General features: G+C 37.4%; 1 protein-coding gene across 3 annotated transcripts in view; it reads left to right on the top strand.

Moving 5' to 3' along the window:
- wdr7 (WD repeat domain 7) overlaps nucleotides 1–24,730 on the top strand; it is a 241,658-nt gene that overhangs the window by 94,730 nt on the left and 122,198 nt on the right. For all 3 annotated transcript variants that reach the window (XM_062972543.1, XM_016995242.2, XM_062972542.1), the window contains one exon: nucleotides 3,386–3,499. In XM_062972543.1, the coding sequence (XP_062828613.1) occupies nucleotides 3,386–3,499 (114 nt within the window). The remainder of the gene's footprint in view (nucleotides 1–3,385; nucleotides 3,500–24,730) is intronic.

The raw sequence follows: 24,730 nt of genomic DNA, 5'->3' as shown, positions 1-24,730 counted from the left end.
TTACAGTTTGTCAAGATTTTCTGTTTCTCTCAATGTTTAAATAATATCTATGGATTCTGCATTCACAGATTCTACTATCCACAGTTTGAAAATATTTTTAAAATGGGTTGTTGTGTGTTTTCTGGGCTGTATGGCCATGTTCCAGAAGTATTCTCTCCTGACGTTTTGCCCACAACTAAAGCAGGCATCTTCAGAGGTTGTGAGGTACCTCACAACTTCTAAGGATGCCTGCCATAGATGTGGGTGAAATGTGGCCGGAAATCGTGAAGCTGGAAAGATGTTAAAAAAATGCCTCTGTGTCTGTCTAAAACTGAATGTTGTTTGTCTGTTGGCATTGAATGTTTGCCATATATGTGTTCATTGTAATCCGCCCTGAGTCCCCTTCGGGGTGAGAAGGGCGGAATATAAATACTGTAAATAAATAAATAAATAATAATAAATGCCAGGAGAGAATACTTCTGGAACATGGCCATACAGCCTGGAAAACACACAACAACCCTGTGATCCCGGCCATGAAAGCCTTCAACAACACATTTTTAAAAATCATACAAAAAGTAAACCTTGATTTTCTGATTTCATATAAGGGTCACCATTTGACTGTGCTGATGTAAATAATGGAATGTGAGCACCTATGGATTTTGGTATTCATAGGGGTGAGGTGGGTGGTTGGTGTCCTGGAAACACCCCCCCCCCCCAAAATACCGAAAACCCACTGTAAAGGGTTACAATGAGTTGTATTCAAGGCAATTTTTTCTTTTCTATTATTTGATAGTAAATACTAAATTGTCTCTTCATGTATGTGTGTGAAATAATTAAGAAAACATAGAGCATAACTCTTGCTAACTGGTTTTGTCATACCTTTGAAAAAAGAGCTGAACAATTGCATACATATAGAGGTCACAAACTATGATTGGAGATCCACCATGTGGTTCCTTGTGCTTGAGATACACTTTGCTCTTTCAGATGTTGTCTAGATATAGCTGAAACCCATCTGCCATGTTGAATGTTATACAGCGCCAACTGTTTTCTGTCTCTCTAGATCACTGAAGTCTCCTTGTCTCTATTGGACTTAAGTACCTTGAACAACTATAGCATTTAATATAACCTTGAAAGCCAACAAAAAACTCTTGAGATTTGTATTGTGCTTGTTTTTAAATCTGGTTTCTATTTGTCATTGCATTATTGAAGCTTCTAAGAAGGTAGATGTAAGGGTGTGTGAGAGAGGAAGAAGCAGACCACAGAGTATCTAGTCATTCTGATAAAAGCTTCTAACTCACTAACAGAAGGAATTCATCCACATGATGGGGCTTTAATTGGTCCCTTCCTAGCTTTTTGAAAATTGGATCATCCTTCACTATTTCCTGGAGTGAGGTTTTGAATATGACTCGAATATCACGGTCAAGCTGCAAAAGCATTTAGGAGTGATGTTATTGCCCTATCACCATGAAGTTTCTTTCTTTTCAAAGATCTTTGAGGATTCAGTGCAAGACTGCCATCTTTGTAGGCAAGTGGCCAATATCCAATCCCTGGCATCTCCAATGGGGTTTGAGAAATATCCTTGCCTTTGATTATGGCAAGCCATTGATAGTATAGACAACACTGAGTTAGATGACGCAGTGTAAAATGAATATATTTTCCTATATCTTATTAATTAGTATTACTGCTGTTACAGTTAGGTCTGTTTTGTCATTTGCTAGACTTAACTTTCTTTTTTATAGTGTTCAAACTAGTATTTTACTTCATCTGATTATTATTTAGCTATGTTGACTTGTTTTAGCCCTAACCTGTTGCTGAATCATGGGAATATGTATAATCTTGACTCCAACACAATGTTCCCCTCCCCATGCCCCATCTTTATCTTTCTCAGTGCGGGCACCAGAATAGGTCAATCCTAATAATAGTGATAACATAATATCACAATCATAAAAATGGTGGTGATGATGCAGTGGAATGAGTCAACAGCAGTGGTGGGGAATCTTTGGAGCCCCAAGGACCATACAAAGGGCTTTACACGGGCACAGGAGCCACAGGAACATACACTCTAATATAGTTTGTCAAGGTTGCCAAAGCCCTACTCTAAGTCCATGTGTTTGGAAAATTACATCAACACATTTGATTACAGTTTTGTCTATTGGCAAGTCAACAGGTAGCCATGTAAGACCTACTTAAGGTAAACATCTATTCCCTAGTCTCTGTTACGTAACTCATCCCCCAATCCCTTTGCATTGTTGTTGTTGCTGCTGATGCTGCTGCTGTTGTGTTCCTTCAAGTTGTTTCTGCAGTATGGCAGCCCTAAGATTTTCTTGACAAGATTTGATCAGAGGAGGTTTCCTATTTTTTTTTCTCTGAGGCTAAAATTGTAGACTTGCCCAGGGTCATCCAATTGGTTTTCATGTCTGATCCCCTTTTGTCCACCTTCTCCAGCTTGCATATTTTGAGAAAAGAAAAACATGACCAGGTGCCTTACAGCCAAAGAATACATAATTTTATATTGGAGTAAGCACCACTGTGATTGGTGGGGCCTGCACCAGGAGTGCAACTCTAAGGAAGGAATGGTCTGTTATATTATAATTCATTTCTTGATCATGTTTCTTCTTATTACTAAATGTGAACCCTATTTCTAGCCTCCAAAATCACTACAAGTGTGCAAATACAGTAAAGTCTTACTTATCCAAGACTCACTTATCAAAGGTTCTGGATTATCCAATGCATTTTTGTAGTCAATGTTTCCAATATATCGTGATATTTTGGTGCTAAATTCGTAAATACAGTAATTACAACATAACATTACTGCGTATTGAACTACTTTTTCTGTCAAATTTGTTATATAACATGAAGTTTTGGTGCTTAATTTGTAAAATCATAACCTAATTTGATGTTTAATAGGCTTTTCCTTGATCAGTCCTTATAATCCAAGATATTCGCTTATCCAAGCTTCTGCCGGCCCATTTAGCTTGGATAAGTGAGACTCTACTGTATAACATGATGGTTTGGTGCTTAATTTGTAAAATCATAACCTAATTTGACATTTAATAGGCTTTTCCTTAATCCCTCCTTATTATCCAAGATATTCACTTATCCAAGATTCTGCTGGCCCATTTAGCTTGGATAAGTGAGACTCTACTGTATAATGAAGAGTATGGTTTATTTTAGATCACTAAATTATTGGACCATTTTTCCTATGTATATGTTCTCAGGTAAGATATTTGAATTGGGCCAATGTTGACTGATTTTTTAGACAAGTAAAAGTCAGCAATCTGATTCCTGTATGCTTTGAAATCTGTCTTATTCTATCCATTTTTTAAATGTAAAGAATGCAGTTTTTTTTCTTTAGCCCAAATCAATGCAAATATGGATTTAGGGATTTCTTTTACTTGACTTTCAGCGGGAGTGACCCAAGAAACCATACAGACTACCACTGTTCCTCCTGAACAATTGGGACCCGAAACCAAAGTTCAAGAAGAAGAACACGATTTGCCTGATGATGATGTCTCTGCAGGTAAACTTTTTATACCTACTTTGGATAAACTCTGAGATGTTCAGTCAGTGGTTTCACAAAAATGTCAGGTTTGAGGAGAGATGTTAAATTTCGCTGTTTTTATAGTTTCCTAGTTACTTTGTCTCTGTATAAGCAGATGGTGATGTGTGATTAAATGGAAGTATATTTAGGTTCTTCACGTTTAAATGATTAAAAACAATTTTAAAACAATGTTAAAATACAGATTGTGTAGGGTTCTTCTTGCATTCTATGACATGATCGAGCACTATATAGATTTCTGTGCATTTTTTTTAAAAATTATGTTTATGGACTAGAAGCCTATATAAATTAAAATATTAAAACATCTGGTAAGCATATATGGAATTAAACACTTACCAAGAACCATAAAGTAAATTTTGATGGCAATTGAAAAAACGTAAGATTTAGTTAAAGCATTTATGCAACAGAACAGCATGGTGCAATAAATCCATTTCAGCTATAGATGTTCTCTCAAATTTAAAAACTCTTGCGTAATATCTCCTTTTTATTGGACATGGTGCTATCATGCAATTATTTTTTGCAATGTCATTTTATGCTGTGGAGTAGCAGTTGATTAAACAAAATTTAGGATGCTTTTAAGTCTCCAGTATGGATACCTAAAAAGAAAAATAACAAAGAGAACCAACTGTGTTTTATACGTTTTGTTGAAAGATGAACTTGTAGTACTCTTAGTGTAGTGTTTCCTTTTCCTCTATTTAAAAATGCTTGACTCTTGAAAATGTAAGCAATAGGAAATCTGCATGTGTTTTATATTTTTGATAACTATAACTGTTAATAACTATTAACCTTTCAAAATTTGTGTAGCTGTATGTCTTAAAACTATAGTCAGTATCTGTAAGAATAATCTACCCCCCTCTTGGTCAGCACAGCTGACCACATAATAGGAAAAAAGGTCAAATGTCGCTGACACTGTCAAAAGCAGAGACTATGATACTATATCACAACTTCTTGTTGACAGGATTAGCTACTAAAAGGCAATATGGTCATCTCTGCTGGATAATGGTAGAATATATTAGAGATCCTGGCCTTGCAGGATTTCATAGGTTGTTTTTACTTAAAACCTGAGACAATCAGATTCAAGGACAAGAGGCATATAATTCGAATCAAAGATTTCTAAGGCTAATAATTTTTATGTGAACCAGAACTGATTTTACTTCATCATTGTCCCACACAAATCCAACTCCATGTTAGTCAAAGCTCTCCCCCCCCCCCCCCCCATTTCAGCAATAACAATTAGGGCAGAAGAAGACTCATTCTGTTGCTGGAATTCTTAAAAGAATAATGGAGCATGTATGACCTTGTAGATGTTATTGGTCTACTTCTCCCAACAGCAAGGAATCCTTGGTCCCAGATTCGAAAATGGGACACAGATTTTTGAGTACCAAAGGACAACAAAATTGTTGATGGATCTGTGATGGATACTTTTGATTGCCTTTGTGATGATGATGAGCACGTTCTTACTAGGAATCCTACAGTCAACACATACTATTTGTTAAAGTAGATTAAGACAGAGAATTTTGCCAATTAGTCTACTTCTAGACTTTCCAGCTGAATTCATAAACTTTGCATCAAAAGTAGTAATAATTACATTTAGCATGAGACTTTTTACTAGACAGTTCTCAATAAACTTTTTGATAAAATTGTCTTGGACTCAAGAGCTCAATTAGAATAGGCCAGAGAATGTCTGAGTAGTTTTTCAAGTGTAACTTGTTCTGAGATGAGCATTTTACAAGAGGTATATTGCAATAAGGCAGTTTAGTAGGACAGTGCAAGAGGAATTTCTGGCCCAGCACATGGTAGGCTGCTCATCAGAATAGAACAGACAACGCTTGTAGAAGAGAGTAATAAGGATCAACATTAATCAGTCTGTTTTCAGTGCCAAAACAATAATACATTAGATACCAAAGCAAAAAAGAATGGAACAGGAACTGACTAGACTTTAAGGAGCAAATACGTTTTGAAATCAAGAGGCCAAAACCAGAGCCTGGAAACATTACATTTGACTACAGGGAGATTCTGGTAGTGAAAAATGTAACATTTCCAAACTAAGCAAAACAATAGAATTCTGAGTATTTTAGCACAAAATCTAAAATAAATATCATGTTTTTATACCCAAGGCTTATGACTGCCCACTTCCAAGATGATGCTAACAACAACCTGATAAGGAAATCAATTGGATTGCATGTCTTCATGAGTTGCAGGAATAATTACTTTTCATTTAATCTGGACGGAGACATGCACATCCCTTTTTCATTCCAGAGCCTTAGCCTTTTTCTTTGCCGCTTTAAAAGCTGTAATTTTTGAACAAAATAGATTCTTTAGCCATGACGTCAGGAAAATTGCAGACCAATAAATGGTACACAATACACCTGCACAAAAATAATTGCTTAACTTCCTCTGCAAATTCTTAACTATTATTTGCTGGATTATATGCTTATGTGCATCTTGATCATAGTATCTAATTGATTGACTTGAATAGTATCTAATCCTATTCTAATGAAGCTAAATGTGGTAAATGCTTCAACCAAATAAATGCCATTGGTAACCAGTCACATAAGCAATTTAAATCTTCCCTTGCTATTAATGAGGAAAGACTGTAGTGTGGATCATATTTGAGGTTAATTTCCTTTTACCTTTTTGGTATCTATCTAATTATATGCAATGATCGCTTCACTCTGAAATCTCTGTTTTTTTCAAGTGTAACTACTCTCAGTTTCTCCCGTCTCTTCGCAAATAATACATTTTGCATGAAATTCTCTGAAAGGACACTTCAGCAGTTCTTGATTTCTGCCTTGATGGATTCTTTACATCATTTTTACAAATATTACTTATCTAAAGATCTTAAATTTGAGAAAATGTGATGGTATAATTACTTCCATTCATTTCCTAAGTCTTCATAGTTTGTTCCATGCAAAGAGTAGAAAGAGCAAAGGGCTTTCTTATATGTGCCATGGAATTCATTTTGCCACTTACTAGGGTTCAGCAGGTTTACAGTAATTTCTGTCAGCAATATGTGAAATGTATTTTAGAGTATTCTTCAAAGGGTTTGCGGTTCTCTGAATGAGCAGAAATCTAATTTCAAAGTCTGTCTTACCATGCTTTGTAGTCTGATATGTTCGTACCACAGAGAACATATGGAAGGGGCAGAGAGATGTAAATGCATCTTAAAAACACTGCTTACAGTAAGCTCTTGTTCCATTTGTAAGTAATATGCCATAGTAACCACCAGCACTTTACTTCCTTTCTTTGAAATTCACCAAATGCCTCTTAATCATAAATAGTTGGTATATTTGGAAAAAATGTCTTGTCATTGTAAGTTTAGAAATGTAAATATACTACAAATGAATCATTTTTGAATGCATTTAATGCTGGAAAATGTCTGTTGCCAGCGTTCAGGGATATAGCTGAAGGAAGATTTAGTGTGAGACTGAGTATTGATCTGAGCTTCTTTCTAGTTTCTGAGGTTCCCTGCTAATAAAGCATCTGTATATCCCTTCTGGCTGGCAGAGCTGAGGTAATTTTACACCGCATCGAAGGGTGAACCAAGTCTAGAATGCAAAAATAGAAGCTGCTGTGAAAATACATGCTTCTCCTCACTAGTATATCCTTCCTTTGTCTATTGTAGGAAAACTTTATAAAACTTACATTTCACAGTTTTGCATGCTGCCAGGGCAGACTACAGTATGTAATATAGATCTCACAGAGTCAAAACATCCCCTTAAGCTTGATGTTACAGAAATTGTACAGATATGGAAGTTTGGAAATCACCACAGAAACTCTGCTATTATAAATTTCGCCAAAGTTCCAAAAACCTACTAAGAACTAAATATGTATACTGTTGCAATTTTGCAATGAAAGCTCATTGGTGTTGGGATATTCATTAAATACTTGATTGTGAATAATGATCACATCACAGGTGACATGTCTTTTTGCCGTGATAAGAATATTTTCATATGCATTAGGTAGTCAGATAGAAGTATTGCCTCTATACAGTTTTTAACTTTATGAAGACATAAAATGTGTAGAATTCACAGGCACAGTCATGTTTGTCTGAAATATCAGTATGCAATGGGATCTTGTATCACCTTTAAGACTTAATGAGGGCCAATCCACATATGTCAGATGAATCATGGCAGGTGTGAATGGACTCCATGGCATCCACATGACGTAGAGTGTCCATTTTCCCTAATACCTACCAAGGCAGCTTGACATGGCCTTGTCCCACATTCAAATAATTGTGAGATGCTCCAGAGCTTCCCCAAAGCTTCAGAGCTATTCCACAGTTTAGGGAAGCGTGAACAGTAGGACCGTTTCCTATTCAGAAGTGTCTACGTCTATTGAAATGGCTATCCCACTTTCCCCAGGCTCCAGGAAATAACAAAGTATTTGAATGTATAAATTATGGAAAACTATTAATCACTCTAAAAGAACTGGTTTGCTACAACATTTGATAGTCTTAACATGTAACCAATATTTAGGACAAGGGGCCACTATCAGGACAGTGTGGAGGGCAGAATGACTTCCCATTCACAAGGCTAGCAAACAAAGCTGTAGTTTATCAAACACCGCAGTTGAAGGGAGATGTTGACAAGCTGGAATGTGTCCAGAGGAGGGCGACTAAAATGATCAAGGGTCTGGAGAACAAGCCTATGAAGAGTGACTTAAAGAGTTGGGCATGTTTAGCCTGTAGAAGAGGAGGCTGAGAGGAGACATGATAGCCATGTATAAATACGTGAGGGGAAGTCATAGGGAGGAGGGAGCAAGCTTGTTTTCTGCTGCCCTGGAGACCAGGACGCGGAACACTGGCTTTAAACTACAGGAAAGGAGATTCCACCTGAACATCAGGAAGAACTTCCTCACTGTGAGAGCTGTTCAGCAGTGGAACTCTCTGCCCTGGAGTGTGGTGGAGGCTCCTTCTTTGGAGGCTTTTAAGCAGAAGCTAGATGGCCATCTATCGGGGATGCTTTGAATGTGATTTTCCTGCTTCTTGGCAAGGGGTTGGACTGGATGGCCCGTGAGGTCTCTTTCAACTCTATGATTCTATGATTCTGTATCAAGTTACAATTCAGCATTAAGGAAATAATAATAAAGTAAACAACACAAAAATAAAGTAAATGAATATTTCCGTAAATGACAATACTGTTCTACTAGTAGGAACTTACAAAGACCTTTAATGACTACTGAGGAAACTGATAGAAGAAAGTGAGCAATAGTTGAACATTAAGAAAATAAACAAATAAATAATGAATAACCACTCATGATTTATACAATCTTAAAGTGAATGATGAAGAGAATGAAATAAAGGTTGTCTCTATCTTGTCACAAATGAAAATAGAGTCTGTAATTCCTATATCAAAAGAAAACTAAGACTTGGAAGAATGCCTATGAATGAACTAGGTAACATCTTCAAACAAGGCTGTGGCATTGAATTTCAAAGTCAGGATTGTTCATACTATAGCATTTCTGATTTCTGGATATAGTTGTGGAAACTGTACAGTGAAGAAATCTGATAGGAAGAGGATATACTCATTTGAAATGTGATGCTGGCAGAGTGTTCTAAAGACACCACAAACTGCCAAAAAGACAAATTAGTAGGTCTGAGAGCAAATCAAGCCCGAACTCTCTTGAGAAGACGAAGACTCAGCCTGAGGCTATTGTACTTTTGACATATCAAGAGACAGGATGACTCATTAAAAAAGACTATAAAGCTCCACAAAGTGAGAGATAGCAGAAAAAGAGGAAGACAGTGTTACAAATGGATAAAGTTAAGAATGCCCCCTTCCTTTGCAGTAGAGGTAATCAAATAGATGACCTTGTGTGATTTTATTTTAAAATCTATTTTAAATTGCATCTTAAATATTTTGTGTGGAACCCTTACAATGCTTTGCAGAACCGAGGGTTGTAGGACACAGTTTGGGAACTGCTGCACTAGAGTACTAAAAATTGAGAAATTTCTGCATATTTAACCTGTGCAAGTGCTTGAACAAACTATGCAGCTTCCCAAAGCACTACTCATGGCCTAGAAAATGTGAGCCAAGTTTCAAGCTTTACAAGAAGACAGTAAATTATGTGCACACATTAACATCCAGTTGCACATCCTTGAAAAACTCCTATACAATAAAGCTTTACCATCTTTAAAATTGTGCTTAGAAGGCTCTTCCCATAATTTCTTTGGCTTTTCATAAGATGTTATCTGTCTCTTGAAACTTAAACTAGTCCTGTAAATCACTCTGTTCTGTGCATGTAAAATGGGCCCAAGTTGGCTGCTTTATGGTCCTTCAGGGTCAGAGTTCACTGCTGCTGTCAGAAACCACAGGCTTTTTCTTTCATCAGCATTACCGTTGTATATGACAGCTTGCATTACTGAATAAAGGGGGTTCTGAAGATGGAAAATGGAATAGTATTGTCTTCAGTAATATGCACATTTTTGGAATTTTTAAAAGATCATGATTAAGTTCCACTATAAAAGTATTTTATTTAGAATATTTAATGATCAAGAAATTTTTAGAACTGTTTATATGTATACTTTACAAAAAAACAATACACACAAAACTGGATATTTAAGGATAAATACAACTTTTTAAACCATTTTTTTTAAAAAAATGTTGTGTGTCTTGGAATTATGCATATCAAATTTGATTGGGAAGTGTTATTTTGCTTTTTTTTTTTTTGCAGTAATTTGCCATGCAGTTTTATTGAAATCCCAATAAATTCAAATATTCAAATATTTAGAAAATAGAATCCCAGTTTATGGTCATATCTGTAGGAACAGGAAATATATTCAAAACTATTTTATAATACTCAATTATTTTAAATTATAGTACTGAGAAACCAATTTGAAATGGATCCTGGTCTAATAGGAATCTTCAAATTTTGAATTTATTCTAAATGTATGATTTTGTGTAGAATGCAGTATTTTCTAAGCAGAAAATGCTTAAAGGTCAATTATAAAAATTCCTTGTGGCATGAGAATGATGTAGAAAATAATAGTACTATGTGCAAATTATGCACAAAAATGTTGAAAACTACAAATCTTCAAAAATTGCCTGCTTTTCAAAGACTTTCTTGCATGACAGGAAAATTGCAAAAATCCTAGTTGCTTCCTTCAAGAAGAAAATTGCCAAGAATTACAGCCTTAATATGGGTATACAGGTAACTGAAATCTAGTGGCAGGGATCAGGAAAGCATATAATACGATGATGACATAGCTCCTGGGCTATGACTATGGGAGATTACTTTTCTCAGGACCATTTTTGTGCCATGTATAGCTTTTAGGACTCTATCCTAACTCCATCCAATTCTGCAGTTTACAATATTAGAAAAGAAAGACTTGGCTGTTCCAATAATATTGGTATCTGCTCATGGGGATTCCCCCTCCCTCTGTCTTATAATGTAGTCTTGATTTCTAAACCCCCTTGTTTCTTTTGTCATTGTCTGTTAGAATCTCCTATGGAATTCAAACATTTAACAGTAGCTATGGAGTAAATTGTTCCTGTTGATGAAACAGAAACCAAATGTACTCGTCTGCCCTCCTGTAAAATTAAGGGCAGCATAATAGCATTGGGATAACCCTGACCTCTCTCTAACAAGGCTCTCCCAGACAGTACAGCTTTCTTACAGATGAACTTTATGATGATGGTGGAATACTAGATGTTTTCATGACTTAAAGCAAACCTATTCCACACTAGAGAAGCCAAATGTCAGATAGCAGACGTTCTTAAACTAGGGCTTTGGCAAAATGCATTTTGTGGGGTTGGGAGATCAATTGAGCTGAATTGTGCTGCTATCAAGAATGTCTGCTTATATATCCCTTACCATTAGATTTGTTTCATGTAATATGACCTAATGTGAGGTATAGAAAAATAAAATGCCTTTTCAAAATGTAGGTGGAACATTGTGGAAATTTATTAAAAAAAATGTGCCTAGGTGGCAGATATATGCTTGCACACACAGAGAGATAAAGAAGAAAAAGAAGAGGTACAAAGGACATAATCTTTGTCTCTGGGGACATCAAGATGCACTGACAATATGAAATAGCTCTGAGAAATGTATGTAGGTGAACATTGTATGCCTCAGCTGAAGTTGGAGCAATAGATATTTTGACATGTGCTCTGCTGCTAAATATGTATTCACAAGCAGGATACAGACAGCCAAGAATCCCTGGGGCAGTGGTTTCAAAGTGAAGAAAGTATTCGGATAACAATGATAATGCTGTTGTTAAACATCTAGATATTTGACATTTTGGTGTTTACATGTCTTGTTTGGACAGTCATCTTAATTTAACAGATTTAGACGCGGTTTTTCTGTTCACACACATAGCCTTCACACTTCATTTTTGCATGACGTGTGATGGAACCAATACATTTTTAGCCCTGTTTCCTGCTTCATTCTCTGAATTTTAGGTAGCCTCTAGTTGTTGGTGACCTTAGATATATTAATCTAAATCCAATTGATCCATTGAATTAATGGTAGTTCCGTAGGACAAAATTTAAGTTCCATTGCTTCAGTGCATCTACTTGCACTAAAATAAGATTTGGGGTATTAATTTCACATTTATTTAGCCATTCATATTATATCATTTTAGCATATTTACTCAAATCTAATACTCATCTTATTTGGCTAAATTACATTTCCAAAATTGAGGTATGCATTACATTTGATGACATGTTAGAATTATGCACAAAAACCCATTTGTATGAAAATGACATAGACAGGGAGGTTGGAGGTGCATGAAGAGGTTGTTCCCAATGGTAGCCACAGCAGCTTCAAGGCTTTGTGATGCCTGGAGAAGGAGGAGTAGCACCCGGCTGGTGACCCAGTCGTTTCTGCTGCTTATCTGCAGATCCTACCTCCAGGACTGCCCTCGGGGTCCCTCACCCCTACCCCGCCCTTCAGGCTCAGTCCCGTGCAGTCCACAACTGGCTTCATTCATGAGGCCTTAAAGACTTGCCCCTCAGTTTTGATTGAGGCCAGCTGGGAATCATGTGAGGCCTAGTGGAGGGGTATGGTTTCCCAAATGGCCTCATTCATGCTCTCTGCCTCCCTGATGTGCTGTACCTGTGCTGTTGGGTGCATTACATTCAAGGGCAAATCCATTTTTGTAACACGAGCCTTCAAAAATGAGGTGAGCATTACATTCAATGGCACATTGTACTCTTGTAAATACAGTAGTAAAATTAGTCCTAAATTCTTTTATACAATTTTTAGACAATTTTAACTTTTTGCTTCACTTTATAGTAAGCAAGCATGTGCATCCAGTCTGTAATGCTAAGTGAGGGAAAAATAATAATTTCAGTGAATTGTATCTAGTAACAGACTAATTTTTGTTTGGCTGTATAGAATACTGAACTCCTGAAATATTTTTGTTAGAAGGAGAGAGAGAAAAAAAATTAAGGGTACAAAGCAGAGAAACTGAGCTATAAATGTGAATTATTAATGCTAATACATTATAAAACCTGAAATCATGTTAAACAAGAGATGACAATGTAAAGCGATTGTTCTGAACTTTGAGTTAATCTAATGGCAATTAAATTATTTTGTAGAACATTTTTCTTTTATTAATTTGTAGGATCTCATATGAATATATTTCTTCTGCCTAATTTACTTCAGTGTTACTCCTCTATTATGTATAGTTATACTGCTCCACTATGAAAAGAACATTTAAAAAGATCTTCCCATCAGTCATTATTGAGGCTTCTGTGTGAAATACTTTAGTCATGATAACTTCTCATTTTCATGATACTGAAAACATGATTTTGCGTTATATTTAAAATAGGATGGATATTATGTTCTTATTATAGAATAATGTATTGAAACCAATGCATGAATTGTATGAATATGTATAAAACAATACACACACACACACACACACAGCATCCTAACCATGACATGGTCTGAGGTGATAGGACAGTGTGTGCTACTGTGAAGCAAGAGGCTATGGGAATGATAGATTGCTGGTAATAGGCTAGGTTATCCTATATCAGACAGGCTTTCGCTGAAGAGCCTGTAGAAATATGCCAGATAGTTACAAGGCAGCAGCAGTAGGCACTGGGCACTAAAGTTAGGATTGCCTGTGCCATTGTATTTCCATTGTATAGCTGTGAAATATGAATGGTGAAGAAACCTCACTACCTACACTGAGACTGTTGTACTTTATGGGTTCAGATTCAAATGGGGCACAAAGGTGTTGCTGCTGATGTGTTTTTAAAATGTTGTTTGGATATCTCTTTATGTGCCCTTGTCTTGGTACACACAGTCCTTGATCCTAACAACTTAGTGTTACATGTAAGTCATGTGCTGCAACAGCGTTGAAAATCAAAGCACCTGTCTGTAGCACGTGAGTTAAAAGAAAAAGCTTAACTGTGGTACAGAGCAACCTCTTTGTGGAGAAATAACCTTCAGAATGCACTTTCAGGTTTGGCCTCTGGTGTGCTGGGTGATATTACCTCACTGATGGAAATAAATTACATTAGACTGTGGCACACTATTATATATATTCTATATATTACATGGATTGCCCTTATAATTGATCACAAACCCATATGAAAAAAGTTGTAATTCACGAGAGTAATGACAGCAATGTCTCATATTTCAGAGGTTTTACATCACACCTGTGAATTATGATTGTCAGTGTTCAAACTCTCATAAAAAGGAGAAAAGAGATTTTAAAAAAAAATCAGACTTCTGGCCAGTTCTGAGGTTGAAGGATGGAGTTTTTAGTTAAATTTTAGTTTAAGTGTGCTTGTGTTCCAATGATATGCATTTTGAATGGGTACCTGGGTATAAATAAAGAAGCTTATATGGAAGCTTGGTTTGGTTATTTGTGATCTGTTGTGACATGAACTGCTTAGCCATAACTAGCAAGTAAATGGACATTGGTCATTGCTCTCTGTGTAGGGCAAAAAGCCCCCTCCGTTCCCCAAAGTGGTAGCACAAATAAATGGAGTGAAAGCATACCCATTTAGTCCAAAATCAATGTTGGCTCTATCTGAGAAACATTTAATGTAGGTGAGGATCTCCAACAGTCATGGTGTTCATAATAGGGACTGAGAGATCTCCTTTGTTCTCCTGTATGGCCTGTGTTCGGTGTTACATCTCTGTTATAGTTGTAACTTTGTAATTATGTATGAAAATGTTTGCTTTGATTGTTTTCGATCAGAAGTGTTTATTTATAAATAAATGAATAACCTCTTCTCCATTTAAACTCATGGTAGCCCAAGTTTTGCAGAAAATCCTACAAATGAGGATACAAAGATCATGGAAACCCCAGTTCAGTGAAGATGTAGTGCCACAAGATGTTAGGTGACTGAAAGCAGAAAATCCTAACAACCAGATGAAAGAGTATAGAAGGGGAAATCTGGAGAATGAAGGTGGAAGGGATGCTTGATACTAAGAGAATGAATCTAATTGCCTGGATAAGTAATTTCCTGATTCAGAGTGAGAGATTGTTTTTAAATGTCTCTGGTAGCAGTAATAAAGGCTGTGAATACTGATCAATGGTGAACTGTAAGATTTCAATACCACTAGGTTTTGCTATATTTCAGAGGAAGGAGCTTCAGGGAGAGGCAGGTCATACGTTTACTTTTATTACTACTACTTCTCCTAGGAATTGGCAAAAAAAAAACAACCTGTGAGTGGTCCTTGCCTAAGCAAACCATATGAAATTAATAAGATCATTTTAAGTCCACAGACAACTTAAAGATACACACAAAAGTTGTATACCCCTAAAATTTGAAAAGAACATTTTAAATAACCCAATGAGAACTAGAAACAGAATAAAGATTTATTATTGGAGGAAAACACAAAAAATAAAGCCCAAAGTGGTGAAGAGGGGAAATAGAGTAGACGGATTGAAACAGAACAGAAATACTCCAGAATACAGTACTTTGTTAGAGGTTCACACTCAATGGCATAGATTTATTTATTTTTTCAGAGCCTCCGATGGCCAAGGGGATAAAAGCCTTGTGACTTGAAGGTTGGGTTGCTGACCTGAAGGCTGCCAGGTTCGAATCCCACCTGGGGAGAGCGCGGATGAGCTCCCTCTATTAGCTCCAGCTCCATGCGGGGACATGAGAGAAGCTTCCCACAAGGATGGTAAAACATCAAAATATCTGGGCATCCCCTGGGCAACGTCCTTACAGACGGCCAATTCTCTCACTCCAGAAGCAACTCCGGTTGCTCCTGACACGAAAAAAATACATTATTTTTTCAATAAGAACTTAAATTTACTTATTACATACATTCATCTTGTCTACTAGTTCCAGCAATAATATCTGACAAATATAAATGTGTGTGTATTACTTTAAATCATTTGGTCTGTGACTAAAATTTGAAAGTCTTGAACAAAAACAAAGAAAATATAAATGGTTAAATGACTTTTTTCAGTAAGTCTTTTACAGCTGTAGTTCTAATTGCTTAGAGTCCGTTCTTATTCAGGTTCTGAATTAATCCAATTAGACGACACAGCAAACCCACATTAAAACATCAGATTAACATTTTAGAGTCAAACACCTCCCCTGAAATCAATGAAGTACTGTAAGCGAAATGATTAAAAACATCCTTAGCTTCTCCATTTTAAAAATCTTAAGTCTAAGGTCTTGATTTTGGTGAATGTGTAGTTTGCCTCATTAGAATATAAACAGGCAGAAAGATATACGAAGCACAGGATATAAGCCTAAAGGCATTATCAATAAGCCTTGTGTTTTCAGATTTTAATGATATGGTGGTGATGGTACACAGCCTTCTTTAGCCTGACACTCTCTAAATGTATTAGAGTACAATTGCCATCATCCCTGGACAACCAAGTCAGTGACTGCTGGAAATGCTCTTGCCCAACACCATCTTGAGAAAGGTTGCTATATAAGGGATGTTGTAATACCTACTTAGGTATTAATTTGGAATCTGTCTCATTTGTTAAGGTCTTTAACATATATTTGATATAGCAGATAGTTTTAAAATGTTAAGTAGTGAAATTAGTTTAAAAAAACAAAAGTAAATTCTAAATTTATAAACAGTTTAAAAAAAAATCAGTTTTACCAATTGGCACCAAGATTCTACAACTAGGCAAAAATAAACCAATTCATCTTATTGAAACTCATATCTTTATTATGCTTTCCATCCCATACTCACTTATAATCCGCTGTATAATCCCTGTATAATCCGCCCCAAACACTGAGGTCCTCTGGGGGGCATCTGCTCCAGCCCGCCAGAACCCTTCTGGAAATCACCACCCAGATGACCTTTTCATTGGCTGCCCCACGATTCTGAAATGACCTGCCGGTACAGCTCCGACAGCTACATCAGCTTTCAGAATTTAAGACACAAGTGAAGACCTGTCTACACAGACAGTTTTAATGACAAATTTTAAACTTCCACTTCATGTCTAATTTTTGTTTGTGTATTTTAATGTCTATTTTGTGGCAATGTGAATATGTGTATTCTACAGAGTATTTTTATATGATTATGTGTTTTAGCAATGTTGTAACTAACCTCAAGCCATGAGGAGAGGCGGGGAAGAAATGGGACTCAGGGCGGTGGAAACAATTGGCAACAATTTGATGCTTACACACATTTAAAACATAGCAATGAATAAAATCCAATTACAACACTTAAAACAATATAAGAATATAAAACCTATAGTTAAAGTCCATTCATCCAATATCCTCGTACTGTGGCCACAAGGGTTGCTATTGTAAACTATTGTAAACTCTACCCCCAGGATAGTCCAACCAGTTCCAATTTTCATATTTCATTCTGTCCTGTATAACTTAGGGCTATCTCCCTCCTATTATCTCCCTCCCTTTATTCCCCATAAAATGGCCGTGTTTATCCTGATAAAGCAGTGCCTGTTAGCAGTCAAACTTTTCTATCCTGAAAAGTCAGCAGCAGGGCAGACTCTTATTTTTGTGCCACCTTGAAGTGACTGCCCCAAAGGGATGACTCCCCTTTTGTGTCATTGTGTCCTTTGCAATCACAGATATGTTTGTATTGCTACTCTCTCCATTACTATGATTATGCTGCCATATGTATTATGATTGGATTTTGGCCTCTACTGGCTTCTCTTGTTCTGTCATAATTTGCTTAGAATATTAGAGGACCTCTTCAGGCACATTATTTTTCAGGAGGAAAGTTGCAGAGAGAAGGGAAGAGTCCCGATGGGTGAGCTGAATGACATTTATTTATTTACATCGCTTCTATCCCGCCTTTCTCTCTGAGGAGACTCAAAGCGGCTTACAGTAAATAGGCAAAAATTCAATGCCTAAAAACAATGTAAAAACAACAATTCATATAAAACAATCTACAAAACAACATTTTCATATTGTTGGATATTTCCTGACTTCTTCTTTGATAACATCATCAAACAATGGAAAAAAAACAATGCAGGGGGTGGGATGGCCTGCCAAAATGTTGATGAAATTGGTTGTTATTGTTGTATGTTTCCAAGTCTTTTCCAAATTAGGCGATGCTATCACAGGGTTTTCTTGGCAAAATTTATTCTGAGGGGAGTTGTCTTTGCCTTTCCTCTGAGGCTGGGAAAATGATTTGTTCAAGGTCACTCAACTGGTTTCCATGGCCAAATGGGGATTCAAGCCCTGGTATTTCCAGTGTCACAGCCCAATGTTCAAATTACTATGCCACACTGGCTGAGCAAGTAAAGGACATTTTAAGGCATGAATTGGATAGACAGTTACTTGAAAGAGGCTAGTGGTATATGCACCAATTATGCTGTATGTGGCACTGCAGTGAGAAGCCCTAATCAAGGTACTGGGGCCTCATGAGTCTCTGCTCCATAGAGGACCTGTTCTGGGAATCCTGTTCACGCTCGGAATGAGGGGATAGCAGTATTGGGAAGATAGAGAGGTGCCATTGCTGGTTTATAGAATTGCTAGTAAATGTCCTCTTCAGCCTTTTAATAATAAGATGCTGCACAAAATGAAGCTGTGGGGACAACATCTAGAAAGCACAAATGGAGAGGAACTCATGATTAATGCAAGCAAATATAAATTAGATCTCATTTTGAAGCTTAGTCTGTAGTGGTGATCCCAGGAAATCTTTCTTTCTTTGCTGCCATCAGTGCACCTATTTAGCACTGTCCAGGAAAGCTTTTCTTGGTGGTGATTTAAGTGTGAGACAGTTACAAAAGAAAGCTTGGCAACCCACTGTGACATGTTTGAAGTGCTTTGTAGATAAAATTGCTTGCATTTCTTCTTGGATTTACTTTAGTGGTACTTGCAGTATACAAGTCTTTGGCTGCTGTTATCCACTTCAGATGAATTTTTGTTGTTTCAGACAGAGAATGTGGATAGGATGCTTACTGCTGTGTGGCTAACCATGTGTGCTTGACAGTTGCTTCCATAGTTAAGGTGTAGTCTTTAGTTGTCACCTTTTGCTCATTCACTTTTTATAGAGAATGTTTTTGTGGAATGGGTTCATTCTTATTTTGTATTCCATGTCCATTCTGACCTTATTTCTGGTTATTCTTTTTTAAAAATTACAGTGAAAAAAATCCTGACATGCTATTTTGTCTGTGGCCAAGACTATCATGTATTTAATTATCACTTTCCAATAGGCCTTACACCTCTAAGGATGCCTGCCATAGATGTGGGTAAAATTTCAGGAGAGAATACTCCCGGAACATGGCCATACAGCCCAAAGACCCACTCAACTGTGGAAACCCACTGGATTTTTTTTCGTGTCAGGAGCGACTTGAGAAATTGCAAGTTGCTTCTGGTGTGAGAGAATTAGCCATCTGCAAGGGCATTGCCCAGGGGATGCCCAGATGTTTTGATGTTTTTCCATTCTTGTGGGAGGTTTCTCTCATGTTCCCACATGAAGCTAGAGCTGATAGAGGGAGCTCATCCGTGCTCTCCCCGGTTTGGATTCGAACCAGCAACCTTCAGGTCAGCAACCCAACTTTCAGGTCAGCAGTCCTGCCGACACAAGGATTTTACCCACTGTGCCAGCGGGGGCGCAGTGGGTTAAACCCCACTGGATGATCTTGGGAAAGTCATATTCTTTGAGTCTAAGATAAAGGCTGAATATTTTGAAGTAAAATTTATTTTTTAGACACAGAATCTAACAGTCTTTATTGTTTTAATCAGCATATTTTTTCTTCAAAGTACTGTCCAAAGTACTATACAGTACCTTAAACATGTTAAAAGTATTTATTGGTACATTTCAATCTAGTAATGTATGTCTGCCAGGGTCTAAGAGACATACGAAAGTGATGAAATGTCCTTGACTGTGGTGGCTCATTCTAATCTTCTCAAGAAATGTGCTCAGCTGTCTTTTTGGCAAACTTTTCACCAACTTGAATAGAAGGTTTATTCTTTATGACACTCTGAGTTGTAAATTGGTATTTTTTGTCATTAGGGTCTCTTAAAGCTCTTTTCCCTTTTGAAAATCTTGTTAGTAGGGCAGCCAACATGGTATTGTTTGAATCCCTGCTCAGCCATGGAAATCCATTGGATGACCTTGAGCAAATCACACTCCTTTAGCCTCAGAGGGAAGGAAAAGGCAAACCCCATCTGAACAAAAGTCACCCTGTGATAGGTTTGCCTTAGGATCATAGTGGAAAATGACATGAAGACACATCACAGCAAGGGCTCCAAAAGGATAAGTGTTACCTAATAAAGGCAATACTTTGATTTTCTAAAAGGAAACCAATATCCACGTCTTTTGTTTTCTATTGCATTTGTCTTCTGTGAATGCTTGTCAGAGAGCTGGCTGCTGTGTACCTGCTTTTAGGATTTATTTTCTCCCTTGTCAGCATTCACATCCTCTCTCTTCCTTCCAAAATGTTTGCCTCCTTTGTAGACACCAAGACAAACATCTGTTTACATCACATGGGATAATTGGTATTGCCACAGACTTGAATTCCATTTTTCAGCACTATGTGACCATGAGAGGTTCTTAGAGTGCAGGCAATGCTCACTCTTCACTCTTTTGTGGAGGAGCATATATGGCATTTGTTCTGTAATGGCATTCTGACTTCCCTATTATAGCCATGTGTTTTTTGGTTGCCTTCAGTTGCATTACTGGTTTTTCAGTTGCATTTCTGGTAGGTGTCTTAATGATGGGAATGTTGTTGGCAAGTGTCATCATAACGCTGACAGATATAAGACTGCTTAATGGGTAGCTGTTATATTGTTAAGTATCTGTTATGTTTTGTCCATTTTACAGTCTGGTTTGCAGCTTGATGCTTTCAACTAGAATAGTGACTATAGATTGTTGGCACACAAGTGCAGGAAGCTGGCAGTATAACCAGATCAAAGAATCTGCCAGTAAATTGGGGCTGATATCCTGAAGTCCCCCTCTTCCTTACCCACCATTTGCAGTCTTGTTGAATTTGCATTACAAGGACTTAAATACTTGGTGTTCACTGAATAAAGCAGTCACTTATCACATTTCATTCAGTGTCTTGATTTTACTCAGTTCTGCATAATTCCATTGGAAGAAAATATTTTTTTGGACTGCAGAGACATAAAATGCAGTGTTTTACCAAGGAATTTGATGCTGCTAGTTTCCTTTCTAATGTATTGAAGTTCCAACCTCGTAGATACAATTATCATAACTCATTCTTCACGGATCCCTTAATGAGGAATTGAGTTGTGCAAAGCACATCTCCTTGTGTAACTCTCTTTCCATTTCAATGAAGTTTAAAACGGGAGAGATTTAGCGTCTAAGGAGGAGATTTAGAGTCTGAGTCTAGGGGGAAGGACTTGTCTTTTTGTTGTACAGCACCTAGCTTTTATATGTTGAATAAAAATAATAAAGTTAGTGATGTGCTCACAGACCTGACAGTTACTCAGCTTCCGTCCTCTTCCTCCCTCCCGCCTGCTGTTGCGGTAGAGTTTTGTTTAAGTGAAAAATGGCAGGTGCAACCACGCATTACCTCCCTCTCATCAGGCCAGTACCTAAAATTTGGTGAGGAATAGAAGTTTGCAACAAATGAAACCATCTGTCATCCCCAGCAAACAAGCCAACAACCCCACTGTTCAGGACAATGATGGTGCCAAAGGAGTCAGGCTCTGGACAAAGTTCCTGCTGGGTTTCATTTAAGTAGGTTAGGCCAAACCTGAGAACCATCCTCATATCCTGTCAACATAGATTTTGGTATGTGCTCTTGCAGAAGCTTGTGCTGGACAGATCAAAGAAACTTTTAATTTGTGTTTAATCACTCCTTGAAAAACCATCCACCATATCCCGCCTTGGGTATTATGTCAAAAGGTTGATGTAGTGAGGTTTTTCTTAGCCAGAGCAAATGTTGCCTCTTTTCAGATGCTAAGTAAGAAACTCAACATTTGTCTCCAATATGTTCCATTTATCCTCTTTGCATTTCAATGTTGGTTAGAATGTAAAGTTTAGAGACAGAAAGTTAGTTCTTTTCATTTAAGTCAGTAGATCTTACATCATACTACTAAATATTTTTACAACTTTAGGGAAGTAGTGTTTGGGAATTGTAATGTTCAATACAAACAGAATGTTCTTGATTACTGTGTTCAAAAATAGTTTTATCACCTCCTTTCAGTAATTGGATTAATTTACGGAAATATGTTCCTCTTTTAAAGTATAAAATTACTGTATGCAATAGTAATTAAAATCCACTTACATAATAAGTTAGATGCACATCTTAAACAGATTTGGACATCTGTCACTTGAGATGTCACAGAACAAACATACATAAGCAGTTCTGTTGTAGGCTGAGAGCTTTGGGAGTGAAAGGCAATAATAAACGTACAGTAGTTATTATAGTGAGTTAATGCCTGAGTTCAATCATAGCAGATTACATATAATTTTTTAATGTTAGAGCGGGTGATTGACACACTTTAATTCAGCCATGTATAGTTGGAAAAATGTTCATACTAACATTGACTGAATTTTAAAAACTATGTTTTAAATCATTTTAATTTGTTTTTATTAAAATGTTTTCAAACATCATAAATGTTGGAACAAATGGTTTATTAGTATTGGTTTTCTTTGCTGGTGCAGGGCTATAATAATAGTTTTAATACTTCCATTTTGTAATTACCATTTTTATTTTTGGACAGAAATTTTATTTTTAAGATAACTACCGTAGTATGCTCTGTGTTTGTACACTTATGCAGTTGTGTACACTTGCCTTTTATCCTTACCATCGCTACCACTATTTAAGTCTCATCCCTTTTGTCAGCTTTAAAAATTATCCAAGAACCTTGGTTGTAAATTTCAACTGTATACAGTGCCCTCGCTGAATTATTACTTGAATTTGAAAATTGTATGCATCTTCAGCTAACTGTTTCTTACAGTTCTGGCTAGTGGGTGAGAGGGAGCTTCCTGGGATAGGGAATCATTGAATCACAGAGTTGGAAGAGACCTCACGGGCCATCCAGTCCAACCCCTGCCAAGAAGCAGGAAAATCACATTCAAAGCACCCCTGACAGATGGCCATCCAGCCTCTTCTTAAAAGCCTCCAAAGACGGAGCCTCCACCACACTCCGGGGCAGAGAGTTCCACTGTTGAACAGCTCTCACAGTTAGGAAGTCCTTCCTGATGTTCAGGGGGAATCTCCTTTCCTGTAGTTTGAAGCCATTGTTCCGTGTCCTAGTCTCCAGGAGAGTAGAAAAACAAGCCTGTTCCCTTCTCCCTATGACTTCCCCTCACATATTTATACATGGCTGTCATGTCTCCTCTCAGCCTCCTCTTCTGCAGGCTAAACATGCCCAGCTCTTTAAAGAAGTTTTGCATTCATTGCTAATGTCTTGATCTGCCTAGTTAAGCTGACACTGGAAGGGAAGGTTTTTGTTACCTGTCCTTCTTTTACAAAAACAATATTGGCATACCCTTTGTTGGAGGCAGATTCTCATATGTCAGGATACTTAGCTTTATGGAAGTGGGGAAATGTGTTTGCCTAGAAAAATGACAGAGTTGCAAATAAACCTCACCGTTTGAAAATCTATAAACAATTGTAACATGAACATATATAATGTGTGTGTGTGTGTGTGTGTGTGTGTGTGTGTGTGTGTATGTATATAAATGCATTTACACTGCTGTGACTACTATTTTTATTGTTCTTGAATATGTGGTTTTTGTGAGTTATTTTTTATTAGTTAAAACATGGAGGTCTGTATCCAGAATAGTGGGGCTGAGGGAAGCTGCCTTTTATCCACCTTCCTCTGTGTACCATTCCTTTTTCCTACCTCAGGGTTGAATGTAATGGAGGGGGCTCAAAAGTTGGACTGTGTAACTGTATAACCACTTGTGATTGGGGTTTAGCTCACAGAAGAGTTGCTGTTATGTGCCTTCAAGTTGTTTCTGATTTAGGATAATCCTAACATGATCATATTCCCCATCAGTGCTCCCTGTTGATACCTGTGGTGTATCCTTTTCAAAAATTTTGTTGTGGGCAGGAAGGCATGGAACTCAGCATCCACCAGCCTCGTTGCATATGTTTAACTCTGAACCCAGCCCACTATATAGAGCTAATTCTTGAATAATTCTAAGACTTTTGCTATGATTGTGTTTTTCCTGCATGTCAGGGGGTTTAACTAGATGGCCCATGAGGTCTCTTCCAACTCTTTGAATTCTATTTTCAATTGATTCTGGTTTGACTTTTTTATTTGTGTTCTAAATTGACTAGTATTAAAGCTCCTGGCTTTTCAACATTGAAATATTGTGTTTGATCATTATCTTTAAAAATAAATAAAAATAAACCATAGCAGTATTGTATTGAAATGTCAAGCAAAAATCTCATTGTTTTCAATTTGTTTCCTTTTCGTCAATTACCTCTTCTAAGAGGAGAAAACACTTTTCCAAAACGCTTTCTCCTTTTATATCATTTAGTAATAGCTATTTCATTATCAGCCTGTGAAAAAAAGAGGATAGAAATCTCTTCATCGACATAGTTGAAAATGTAAAACAGAATGTGTTTGACTTTTCTGCATTTGATCATGGTCTAGAGCAGGGGTCCCCAAACTATGGCCCGCGGGCCCATCAGAGCCATTTATCCGGCCCCTGTAGTGGTGGCTCCCTCCTCCTCCACTGAGGAAGGTGCATGTGGCGCGAAGTGCGCATCTTTCCCTCCACCATCGCCCCACACGCACCTTTCCCGCTGCCGGCGAGGGAGGGGGGAAAGGTATGCGCTTTTCCCGCCTCCTCCCTCACCCTGTGTGCACCTTCATCAGTGATGGGGGGGAGAGCTGCTGCCGCAGGAAC

This window comes from Anolis carolinensis, chromosome 2, assembly GCF_035594765.1.
Source record: "Anolis carolinensis isolate JA03-04 chromosome 2, rAnoCar3.1.pri, whole genome shotgun sequence".
In the NCBI taxonomy this organism is placed as follows: domain Eukaryota; kingdom Metazoa; phylum Chordata; class Lepidosauria; order Squamata; family Dactyloidae; genus Anolis; species Anolis carolinensis.
The sequence above is the reverse complement of the archived record's forward strand: the minus strand, read 5'-3'. Positions and strand labels throughout refer to the sequence as shown.